The sequence below is a fragment of the Nycticebus coucang genome, chromosome 12, assembly GCF_027406575.1.
Source record: "Nycticebus coucang isolate mNycCou1 chromosome 12, mNycCou1.pri, whole genome shotgun sequence".
NCBI lineage: Eukaryota > Metazoa > Chordata > Mammalia > Primates > Lorisidae > Nycticebus > Nycticebus coucang.
Window position 1 is genome coordinate 74,763,142 of NC_069791.1, and position 13,291 is coordinate 74,776,432.

General features: G+C 34.4%; 1 protein-coding gene across 8 annotated transcripts in view; it reads left to right on the top strand.

The window, feature by feature from the left end:
* The window catches only part of GTF2I (general transcription factor IIi), a 141,842-nt gene that overhangs the window by 76,720 nt on the left and 51,831 nt on the right, over positions 1-13,291 (top strand). For 3 of the 8 annotated variants that reach the window (XM_053554708.1, XM_053554712.1, XM_053554715.1), the window contains 3 exons: positions 1,674-1,733; positions 3,976-4,032; positions 5,881-5,943. In XM_053554708.1, coding sequence (XP_053410683.1) covers positions 1,674-1,733; positions 3,976-4,032; positions 5,881-5,943 — 180 coding nt within the window. The remainder of the gene's footprint in view (positions 1-1,673; positions 1,734-3,975; positions 4,033-5,880; positions 5,944-13,291) is intronic. The other 5 variants (XM_053554709.1, XM_053554711.1, XM_053554713.1 and 2 more) reach the window with 5 other exon arrangements.

The following is a 13,291-nucleotide window of genomic DNA, read 5'->3' on the forward strand; positions in this document are numbered from 1 at the left end:
AGTCCTGTGACATCATGGCACTCTACTGAAGGCAGTAAAGTGAGACTCTGTCTCTACAAAAAAAAATAAAATAAAAAAATAATAAATAAATAGAGATAAAGTCTTGTTCTGGCTCAGGCTAGTCTCGAACCTGTGAGCTCAGGCGATCCACCTGCCTAGGCCTCCCAGAGTGCTAGGATTACAGATGTGAGCCACCGTGGCCGGCCTTTATAAGTCTTTCTTGACACGAATTCTATGTATTTTACTGAGGGTCCACATGACTTAGAAATAGTGGATCTGATGTTTGAATTCAGGACTCTCCATTCCAAGTCTTACTCTTAGTTATGATTCCAAATACAAATAATTTCTTTCCTTTTTTTTGAGACAGAGTCTCACTGTGTTGCCCTGGGTAGAGTACTGTGGCATCACAGCTCACAGCAACCTGAGACTCTTGGGCTTAAGCGATTCTCTTGTTGCAGCCTCCCAGGTAGTGAGGACTACAGGTGCCTGCCACAATGCCCAGCTATTTTTTGTTGCATTTGTCATTATTGTTTAGCTGGCCTGGACCGGGTTCGAACCTACCAACCTCATTGCATGTGTCCAGTGCCATAATCACTGTGCTACAGGTGCTGAGCTAATACAAATTTCTATATTTTTCATGCAGTTGTTTTCTTCTGTGACATGTCCTTTGCATGAAATACGTAGTTTGGTGCATCTTTGTGAAATTTTTTTATGCATTAGAGAAGCCTTTCAAACAACTTAGAATGTTTTTCAAATTAAAAATTCAGTGATAATGAATTGGTTCGTGTTCATAATAACACACAAACAGGTTTTACGTTAAGTAGTCATTGAAAACACAATGAAAAGCTCTTCGACGTCTTTGCAAGGTTTTGTTTTCTGTTTTAAATCTATTAGTTTAATCATTAAAAAGATTGATGATACATATAAATGTGTCATCCAAATCTCTATAGTATTTTGTGAAGGTTAATTTAACCCAAAGTACTTTCTATGTTAATAATTGGAAAGAACTTTATTAACTTAGTATAAGTACTTAGGGTTTTGTAAGAAAGGGGAAGCAGAATTAAAGGCTGTTAGTTTGTCATGTTTCTATTTCAGTGGAGATTCAAGCTTTCTGATAGTTTACATAATTTTTTCTTTTTTTTTAATTTGGCCGGGGCTGGGTTTGAACCCGCCACCTCCGGCATATGGGACCGGCGCCCTACCCGCTGAGCCACAGGCACCACCCTACATAATTTTTTTCTAAGCAATGTATAACAATTTGGCTCTGCATTTTTTTTCTCTAGTGTCACAAAAGATTAAGCAAATATCTGGCATGGGACAAACAAATATGTTTGTAAAATAAATAATAAATTTATAATCTATGTGAAGTAAAAGTTGTGGTTTACTGTTAGGACCATTTTACTCTTTTAGAAAACCCGTATCTACCATTTTAGACATGTCATTCCCATTCATTCCATATGTCCAGTCATTTCAAAATTTCTTTTCCCTGTTTATATATATAAATTTACCTGATTACACTTTTTTCACTCACTAAGACCATAAATTGACACCACTTGTTTTGTCTTTATTTTTTTTTCATTTTGCTTTTTTTATCTCACCCAAATTTGTTCTTTAAAGTGACCCAAAATACATTTTTGGGATTACTTTTGAAGTATTATTTTTGTATTCCAAAGCAGGCCCTTCTGAAAGTGATGATGTTGATGAAAAACTCCCCCTTTCGAAGTCTTTGCAAGGTATTACCTTTTCACTTCCATTTTCCCACATACTGATCATTTTAAATGTTTCCTTATATTGGACGGATTGTGTTTTAGTATTTATAACTTTATTATTACTTTTCTAAATGAAAAGGAAAAAGAAATGTATTGGCCTTTTTTATAGCATATAAATGAACTTCACAAGCAACAATTTTTCAAAATCAATTTTCCCTTTTGTGAATCTAGTAATGAATCTCGAAATGGGTACATGACACACTTTCATATTTAAGGTAAAGTACACATTTATACCTTATATCAGAATAGTTCAGAAGTAAGATTATTGTATAGTTAGTAATGTAAATATTGATAAGGTCATGTTTTACTAAGTTTTTAGAAGGATTCTGAAATACTACTTGTAAATCCCTAGGTTTATGAATTAGTTACCCTTTTCGGAATTTTTGTGTACTGATCATAGGCTTTTAGTGATGGGTTTTTCTTCTGTATATTCTGGCTTCACGCATATAAGATTTATTTCTTCAGGTATACTTTATAATATGAATGTAATTGTTTACTTCAGATTTTAAAAGAACAAAAAAGACACATAGCATTGTTGTTTACATAATTAATCATCTTAATCTTATTCTTTACTCAAACTTTACTTTTTAAGTATTAGCCTCTTCTCCATTAACGTTCCTTCCTTTGACCTCACCTCTCTTTTCTTTGACTTTACAGTCAAAGAACTTAATGCTTCATAAATTTAAATATTAAGGTTAAAAAAAAAATGAGAAAGGTAGTATGTATAAAGAAAGTATATTTTAAAAGTTATTAAAGAATGATTCATGAAGGGCGGCGCCTGTGGCTCAGTTGGTAAGGCGCTGGCCCCATATACCGAGGGTGACGGGTTCAAACCCGGCCCCGGCCAAACTGCAACCAAAAAATAGCCGGGCGTTGTGGTGGGCGCCTGTAGTCCCAGCTACTCGGGAGGCTGAGGCAGGAGAATCGCTTGGGCCCAGGAATTGGAGGTTGCTGTGAGCTGTGTGAGGCCACGGCACTCTACCGAGGGTAATAAAGTGAGACTCTGTCTCTACAAAAAAAAAAAAAAGACCTGTGAATTTTATCTACAAAAAAAAAAAGAATGATTCATGGTTATAGATTTATAAATTTACATAGATTCTTGAGCTCAGGTGAGTTTTTGCAATATTAAATAAGTGGACAAGAATTCCAAGATAATCATGACATGATAAAGCTAGATTTTGAAAACCAAAAATATTTTATCTTAGTGTGGTACTTTTAATTCAGGGGTGCTAGACTGAATGATATATATAATGGTATATAACCATTACTCTTTAAAAAAGAAAATGAGATATGTTTATAAATTAAAATTAAGTTATCAGTGGAGAAAATAGATAAGAGTCAGCTTTTCTTCCCCTACTTGATTTATTCTTACTGATAGGACATAAACCTACTTTTATTTGTACTTGAAGGTAGTGTTTTTTATTCTTTTCCATGTTCGTAGCTTAGATATTTGAGGACAGAGGATGCATATTAAGGGGCAGCTTGGGCACTTATTCCTAAGTGGCTCTCTGATGTGTTAGGTTATTTTTTTCCTATTTGTGAATAAAACTTCTGCTCTAGTAGGATGAGCCTGTTTACCTTGTGACTGCCTAACCTGATACATTGCTTTATGTTCCAGTTTTTAGAAGCAGGCAGATTATATTACCTGAATTAAAATGCTTTTGAGACTAAAGGTAGTATCTTAAATTTTAACTTATGAGTTTCCTTTAAGTACAACTTTGATTAAATTTTGGGGATTGAGTTTCCATGGCTTTCATAGTGAAAATGGAAAGCAGGAAACATTCTACAGAAAACCCTGAACTTGTTTATATAGTTAATTAAGTCTGTGAGCAAAGCAAAAATTTACTCTGATTTGTTTTTTGTGTGTGAGTCATTGACAGATGAGCATGGTACTTGAAGCATAATTGTACTTTCTCAGATTCCAGTGTCCATCAGTAATTATATCACGTAGTTACAGAAACTAATGTTAAATCCCCAAACCTAATTAGGTTTACATTGTATATCTGTATTTTTAAAAAATTTATTTAGCTTCCAAATAGAAGTGTAACATTTTTCTGAAATAGAAAACATTTAAATTAATTACTAAATAATTAAGAATCATTTTGTATATAATTATGTCTTAAATTTGTTTGCATTGTTACCTAGTTTCTCTTCTTTCCATATACGTTTTTATTGGTTTATTATATGTTGTTTATTTTCTCTTTAGGAAGTCATCATTCTTCAGAGGGCAATGAAGGAACAGAAATGGAAGTACCAGCAGAAGGTTAGGAAAAAAAGGGATTTTTAATTTAACTGTTTGTTTTCTGTTTGTCCTATTTTATAGATTATATTATCCTTAAGGTACCTGATTTGGAAATAAAAGATGATTGTTTTAATATGCCTTTTTAGCCAACAATTTTTTTTTAAGTTCTAAGATGTAATATGTCTCTTTTCACGGTACTGGTTAGTAAAGCAAATGGGGATGAAAACTATGGTAAGTAAAGCTCATCATGATCTCAAACACTATTGGAGTTTTCTCTGTATTTTTTTGTGCCACATTAAAAACTTTAAGAAGAATAGCTTCAGTATTTGGAACGAAAGTTACCACTATCTCCATTCATACTTTATTTTTAAATGTACTATGCAATACTTCTTACTTTTTAGTAGGATAACAGTATATTCTAGATAAGGAAGTACTTTCACTCTTATTTTTATACCTACATCTGTCCACGAACTACTTAAGCCAGTTTACTACCGCTGCAGCTTTGATTGTGGGATTAAACTGTGGTGCAGCTCTTGGAGTTACTAGAATCTTGAGTTAAACTGTTACCATACAAGATGGCTTCCTGCTTCTGAGCAGTTTAACTAGTTTCACAAGAATTTTTGTAGATTTCTCCTAAAGAAAATGGCTGGTAAGGTGACTAAATCTTGTTCTGGAATTATTTTCTCTCATAAACTGTCACGTTGTGCCTTATTTTTTTTTAAATTGAAAAGGGAGACTGTATAACTGTTTTATGTTTTATGTATTTGCTTTTTTTATTTTTAAAAACCTTTAATTTGATCTTTTACCTTCTTTGAGTGAAAAGGTATAAGGTCCCTGAAATGTAGGCTAATCATTCCAAATTCAGTTATATAATTAAGGTCTTTAACTGGAATATATTTCTCTCAGAAATACTGCTAAGGTCATTTAAAATAGTTTGTTAATTTCATTGTCGGGTCTTTTTATAGAAGATAGTGCAGGTGAATTTTTTTATGTGTGGAGGTAATTAAGATGTTTTCTGTGAGACAAAATTTTCAGTGTTGAATAGGTGGTATTTATCAGCAGAATACATATATACAATATAAGATACTGATGGGACCAGGGCTTTATTAGACAGTACGGATTGCTTCGAATTTATTAGATTTTGGGCTTTGAAAGACTTTGTTTTGAGGACATTTTCATTGTAGCAACATTAACAGAGTTGAATTGAATCTGGGTTCTTGTCTTTATTTCTTTACTAACAAAAAATAATCTTCAACGAATCAATTAATCTCTTACCCTTTGCAAAATGAAAGAGAGCTAATGAAAATACTCTCTAGCTAAGCTTCTAGCACTTACATTCCTAATACATTTGCTTTGTGTAGTAACAAAAATATTAATGAAATCCTTAATTTTTAAGAGTATATTGCATATAAAGTTAGAGCATATAGTTATTCTTTTGATATGAAGGTCTCCATTGCAAAATATTGTGGTTTTAACACTATGAACCACTCCTCAGAATAATAAAAGAAAAAGGGAAATACTAACCAAAGTAGAAAGCATTTCGTACTATTTTAGCATTTTTTTAATTATAGCAGGGAATAATTGTGATTTTATCATAATCTCATTCTTTTAAGAATACGAGGTTTTTGAGTCCATTAATGCAGGTAACTTGGTATTATCTAATAGTTTTCCAAAGCTTTTCTACTTTTTGTTTTCTTTTATCCCTATTTATAATTAAAGGGATCAAATATTTTAATAAATAACAAATGAATTAAAATGCCAATTAAATTTTACAGTAGGCTGCTTTTGGAGTATCAAATCAGTTAAATGTTGGAACATATGGAAAATGCTTAATAATGAATGTCATTTTAGAATTTTATTTTTTTCAAGATTCTACTCAACATGTCCCTTCAGAAACAAGTGAGGACCCTGAAGTTGAGGTGACTATTGAAGGTTAGTTACCTAAAAGCCTTGATTCCAAAAGTTTACTTCTGGTCATAAAAAATATTTGTCACATTCACATTGCTAAATATGCATTTCATCCATTCTTAAAGGAAACTTGTGAAAAGAATTGAAAGACATGTGTTTGTGTGACCACAGCAGCCCACTTCCCAACAGTGCACCCCAGTGCTCTGGGAGTTTCAGGCAAAAAAATTAAGCCATGAAAATAAGCATTGGCCCCCGATGGACCAAGCTATACTTTCTATCAGTGGGAATTAAAATGAAAAAAAAAAAAAAAAGAAAGAAAGAAAATTATGACCAGACTTGATACACACAGAACAGATTCTATAATCCATTGGGTTGTGAGAGAAGACACTGAATTGGAGCTGGAACTCCTAATTCTAATCAAGTAAAGTGGAGGAGAAAGTCTTGAGATTTTAGTCAATCATTTTTAAAGCAAGTTCCCTTCCCAAAATACAAATTAAGAGACAAAGATAAAAAAGTTTTGAAGCAACCGCTCCAAATACATCCTACAATAATCTTTAGCTATGTAGCTAAAGTTGCTTGAAGACTAGCATTTTTCTCCAGATAAGCATGAACCCAAATAAGCCAGTTTTTTAATACTATTTAAAAATTCAGCTAATAAGATTATTAACAAATCACTTTTCATATTTCACAATTATTAAATGAGTATTTTATTTTCCCCTTTAAATAAAGTTCTTATTATCTTCCTTTGTAAGTTTTTTTCCCCCCCTCAAAATTTTTTTCCTAAGGTGAAGTGTTGAAACAACACAGTAAATTGCACCACGTAAAGTTTTCTTTATGTTTGTTCTGCTCCCAAGTCCCAGTACTCTGGGCTCGAGTTTATTGTGTATACTTCTAGAAATGATCTTTATTTTTTTCAAAAATATACAGATACTTCTAGCATTCATTATAAAACAGATTCTTTTCTTTTTTTTTTCTTTCTTTTTTTGAGACAAGGTCTCACTTTTCTTTTGCCCGGTAGAGTGCTGTGACATCATAGCTCGCAGCAACCTCAAATTCTTGGGCTCAAATGATGCTCTTACCTCAGCCTCCCGAGTAGCTGGAACTACAGACTCCCGCTATAACCCCCAACTGTTTTTAGAGATGGGCTCTTACTCTTGCTCAGGCTGATCTTGAACTCATGAGTTTAAGAAATACACCCACCTCAGCTTGCCAGAGTGCTGGGATGATAGCGTGGGCCACTGTGCCTGGGCCTATAATGCAAATTCTTAAAAAATATCAGCTGCCACCATAGATTTTTTTTTTTTTTTTTTTCCTGCCAGAGCCACACATCTTGGTACTTCATTATTTTTTTCTAACTGCTGCATAACCTTTCTTGGTTTCATGTCTGTTTTTCTCTTTCTTTCATGATTAACCTTTCCTCTACTGATAACATTTGATTACTTACAGTATTTAACTACTTTAAACTACTTAACATGTTTTCATTGCTTCTAAAATATAAGTGGATTACTAGCTTCCACCTAAAGTCAGAAGTCTTTTCATTCTTCATGAGTTATTCTCAATTTAATATAGAATTCTTCCTTTTCTCATTAATATCATTTTACTAACCTGAAAACAGTTCTGAATTATCATCCAGCACTAAATAATTGAAGTTTAATTGCTTTTTAGTTAGAGGCTTCACTACCTATCAAAAATTTAAGAGCATATAAATCTTAAAAATACTTAGAACTTTTTCCTTTATATAGAAGTAAGAAGAATAGGTGAATTTTTTAATTATTAAAATAAAACATATAGATAGGACTAGTAACCAAATTCATTTATCAAATCTTAAAGCAGATAGATGCTGTTTTAAGATTATTTTGAAAGTGAATACTTGCTTACATAGTATATGACCTTTAAAGAGATGTTACAAAAAGAAAAGGCTCATGAACTTGATGTGTCAGTTTTTTGAACTCAACTCTTTTGGAGGGAGTGATAAATCTTATTTAAACTAAGACAGTGCAATAAGTTTGTTTTAGCTTCCAAATTTGTGATCAAATAGAATTTTGCTTATATAGTCTTCTTTTTTATTTTTAAAAGACCTGTGAAATGCCATGTCTGAGTAAAGTAATTACTTTAGGGGTAGCATTTTCCATGTCTCTGTCTGAGTAAAGTAATTACTTTAGGGGTAGCATTTTCCATGTCTCATATGTGTGCGCGGGCACACCCACACTTCTTATAGAAACTATGTATCAACCGCTAAATTGCTAAATTCTTTCAGCCATTAAGTAAAAATTTAAGCTTTGATATTAAGAACAAAGGTCAAATGAAAACTGACATGTGCATCTCTGGCTGATAAGCATATATTCTTTCTGAAAAATGGTAGAAGCTGTTTAAATATCCCTAGCTAAATAATTAAATTTTGGTATTTCACAATAGAAGAATATATAGGCATTGAAATATGGATTTATTTTTCTATAAATGATCTGAAGAAACGCCTTTTATAATTATTTTAGTGAAAAAAATTATTGCCTTTCATGAATAAGAAAAGTTTAAAAGGAGCAGTGTATAGAACAGTCTTAGTTTCGTGTAAGGTAATACGGTGCTTAGGGGAAAGACAGACAAAAATAAAGATAGTCCTACTTGCCTGGGGATGACTTCATTTTCTCCTGTTATATCTTTCTACATTTCCCAAATAGTTTATAGACAAGAAAATAAAGAACTTTGTCATCAAGTAAGTCTGTCAGATTTTCCGCAGTGTTTTAACCTTGTTATATTCATGTGAAGTTATGAAGAGGCTGATTTGACATTGATGCAGATGTGTTAATCTGTACAAGATAATGTTACTTACCCGTTGCTGATGGTGTGCTCTGAAGTGTGTCCTCCCATTTGTGGTGATCTATTTGTACTTGAAGCCAGTGGTAGTCATTTAAAATTTATGTGACCTAGGATTGGGAAATGGGCCTTGGAATAATATGACTTATTGTACATGCCTCAATTTTGTAAACAACATGACTGCATTTTTGGACTAAAATGGAATACCATTAGGTGTATTATCTTTGATAAGTGCAGAGAAATATCTTACTTAGAATTGTTCGAGGCTTACCTGTCACGAAGTGTTAATAAAGGGATTTTTTGTTGGTTTAAAAGAGACTGTGCAGTTCTCTTTTAAGGCATTGTTTCCCAAACCTGAGTCATTCACATTTATTCATTCTGCTGTGTCCTAACCCTCTGTTCATTACTTAACCTAATTTTGTCTTCAGATTGATTTTAAGTAAATTTATTTTCTGGTTAATTTTGCATTTTCCTAAGTCAACTATTTTTAAATTTTCTTTCTCATATTTTGAAAGGTGTATGTAAACATTTCCATATACAATTATTTCACATTATCATACATGGCCCATGCACTCAGTTGTTACTGTAGTTTTGTAGAATCTGTGTAATGGAGTAGGTTAACATTTGAAAATTTTGTTTTCCATTTCTGTAGCTTCAACAGATACTTAATGGATTACTAAATTGTTCATGTAAAAATAAGAGTTTCAGAGATGTTATGTACTACAATTTGAATAATACTGTTTATTTATTTTTTTTTATTAAATCATAGCTGTGTGTACATTAATGTAATCATGGGGGGTACGATGTGCTGGTTTTATATACAATTTGAAATGTTTTTATCAAACTGGTTAACATAGCCTTCATGGAATGATAGTGTTTTATAACCTTAATATTTTAGTTTAGTTTAGGAAAGTTGGATTATCTCTCATCCTCTGTTTGTATCTTTTTTTGTGGAATTCACATTTAGCCATTGGAAAATATTTGGCTGCTGCATACAATTAAGGACTATACTATTTGTACATTCATTTACTTGTTCTAGGAATATTGATTACCTTGTATGTGCCAGGCATTGTACTAGGTGCTAAGAATTTAGTAGTGAACAAGATAGCCAAATCCTTTGGAGTGTTTTGAAAAGAAGAGCAACAAGTTCTGTCCTTTACTTTAAAGAAAGAAACGTAGCCAATAGTGGAAACAAGAAAATCAGTGTAGGAGACTATTGGGATTCTCCAGGGTAAGGGGGTGACAGTGGAGAGATAATAAATGGTTGATTCTGGGTATATTTCATAGATAAAACCCATAGACTATGTTGTTTGTAGCTTAATTGTTGTGCTTTTCTTATATATTATAGCACTATTAGAATCTATATAATGGAGTAGGTCAGCATGTGAAAACTTCTGTTTTCAGTTTTCATAACTCTGAATACCCAATTGTTTTTATAAAAATAAGAGTTTTAGAGGAACTGTGAGTTGATTCCATGGGTGGAAAAATGAGATCTATTTATTTGAAATGTATAGGGTGAATTAGTGGCTTTAATTTCAAAAGAGATGTAGTGCCTGATTTTGATTTTCTTTTTAAACTTCGAATAAGTGTCAGATTGTTTGATAAAACATTTCCAATTTTATTTTGTTTAAAGTAAGTATCATAAAATATTGTTACATTTTGTATTAATATATTCATTGGCAAGAATGCAGTTAATACAATTTTAACTCTGAAGTTTGTATTATCTATAGGCTATTTGTAAATACATTGCAAACAGGAAAATGGTTTTTTTTTTTCTGAATACAAATTTTGAGTTAGGGACTGTGTTGCTGACTTTTTTCAAAGGTGGGGGGTGCTATTTTTATTAACAGTACTGGAAGTTGGGCGGCGCCTGTGGCTCAGTGAGTAGGGCACCGGCCCCATATGCCGAGGGTGGCGGGTTCAAACCCAGCCCCGGCCAAACTGCAACAAAAAAATAGCCGGGCGTTGTGGCGGGCGCCTGTAGTCCCAGCTGCTCGGGAGGCTGAGGCAGGAGAATCGCGTAAGCCCAAGAGTTAGAGGTTGCTGTGAGCTGTGTGACGCCACAGGACTCTACCCGAGGGCGGTACAGTGAGACTCTGTCTCTACCAAAAAAAAAAAAAAAAACAGTACTGGAAGTATAACTATTATATATTCCTGAATAGTAGTTTTTGCATATTAAAACATTTTGAGATTTATTTTAAAGGCCTTTAATTTTTTTTTTGAGAGTCTCATTTTGTCTCCCTTGGTAGAGTGCTGTAGCATCATAGCTCACAGTAACTTCAACTCTTGGGCTCACGCGGATTCTCTTGCCTCAGCCTCCCGAGTACAGACGCTACAGGCGCCCAGGACAACGCTTGGCTGTTTTTAGAGATGGTGTCTCGCTCTTCCTCAGGCTGGTTTCCTACCCATGAGCTCAGGCAGTCCACCTGCCTCAGCCTCCCAGAGTTCTAGGGTTATAGGCATGAGCCACTGCACCTGGCCTTTAAATGCCCTTAATTTTGATTATGTAAATATTTTTAGTTTGGGCTCACATTTGAATCATGCAGAAATGTGTGTCTTGTTATACAAAAAATGTTTATAATATTGAGACAATGTTTATGATGGTACTTGGAATAGCAATGCTTAGTGCTGGGCCTGATTGTTAGAATAAATCCCTGGAGCTTTATTTAATGTTTTATGCTAGAGAGAAGAAAAATAATTTTGATCCTTTGTGGAAAGGATTTTAGGTCAAGAGTAACTATTTCTGGCTGGGTATTTCTCATCCCTGTAATCCTAGCACAGTGGGAGGCCAAGGTAGAAGGATCACTTTTGGTGCTCAAAAGTTCAAGACCAGCCTGAGCAAGAGCAAGACCCCATTTCTACTAAAAATAGAAAAATTGGCATGTGCCTGTAGTCCAAATTACTTTTGAGATCATGATACCACTACACTCTACCTGGGGTAACAGAATAAGACTATGTCTCAAAAAAACAAACAAGGGTGGTACCTGTGGCTCAGTGAGTAGGGTGCCAGCCCCATATACGAAGGGTGGCGGGTTCAAACCCGGCCCCTGCCAAACTGCAACAAAAAAATAGCTGGGTGTTGTGGTGGGTGCCTGTAGTAAAGCTACTCGGGAGGCTGAGGCAAGGGAGTCGCTTCAGCCCAAGAGTTGGAGGTTGCTGTAAACTGTAATGCCATGGCATTCTACCGAGGGTGATATAGTATGACTCTGTCTCAGAAAAAAAAAAAAGTAACCATTTACTCACACTTTTCTTTTTCTTTCTTTCTTTTCTTTTCCTTTTTTTTTTTTTTTTTTTTGAGACAGAGTCTCACTATGTTATCCTTGGTAGAGTGCCGTGGTGTTATAGCTCATAGTAACCTCAAACTCTTGGGTTTAAGTGATTCTCTTGCCTCAGCCTCCGAAGTAGCTGGGACTACAGGTGCCTGCCACAATGCCTGGCTATTTTTTTTTTTTTGCTGTTGTTGTCGTTGTCATTGTTGTTTTAGCTGGCCCAGGCTGGGTTCGAACCTGCCAGCCTTAGTATATGTGGCCAGCGCTGTAACCGCTGTGCTACGGGCACTGAGCTTCACATTTTTCTTAAAACCAATTAATTGGAGCAGTTACTGGAGAAAAATTTTGAGGATGTAGTTACATTTATAGCTGTTCTGCTGACTTAATTGCATATGACTTAAAACACCCAAAGGTTAGTTAATAAGCTAATTTACAAAGTAGGCTTTAAAAAATAGAATATGTAGGGCCAGATACGGTGGCTCACGCCTGTAAATCCTAGCACTCTGTAGGCCGAGGCAGATGGATTGCCTGAGCTCACAAGTTCGAGACCACCCTGAGCCAGAGCCAGACTTGTCTCTAAAAAAATAGCTGGCCTTTGTGGTGGGTGCCTCCAGTCCTAGCTATTTGGGAGACTGAAGCAAGAGAATCGTTTGAGTCAAAGAGTCACAATAATTAAATAAAGAGTCACAAATAATTAAATTCATTTCTGTATTTATTCACAGTTAATAGTTTAAACTTCATGGCTGGATGAGGTGGCTCACACCTGTAATCCTAGCACTCGATTCGCAGGAGGGAGAATTGCTTGAGGTCAGGAGTTTGAGACCAACCTGAGCAACAGAGAGACCTCCGTCTCTACTAAAAATAGAATAACTAGTCAGGCATTGTTAGTGGCACCTGTAATCCCAGCTACTTGGGAGGCTGAGGCAGAGGATTGCTTGAACTCAGGAGTCTGAGGTTGCCATGAGCTAGGCTGAGGCCACAGCACTCCAGCCTGAATGACATAATACTTTGAACTGCATTATTTGCTACTGGAGAGAAATATAATGTCACCTATATTTTTGATATTTTATAGTCCTTGTTACAATATTTGTTACATTAAGAAACACTCCAAAAGATGTGTCCTTTTAAAGTCTGATGTCTTAACACTAAAGAAAAGTTATCCTTTCTCCTTGGTATCCATCTTGAATAGGTAGTTTAGATTATGATTGAGATTAATATAATGGACCTTTGCTAGTTATTATATCCTGCAACTTTGTTTTATCTTTTCCTTATACTCTGTCAGTTTTCGTGTT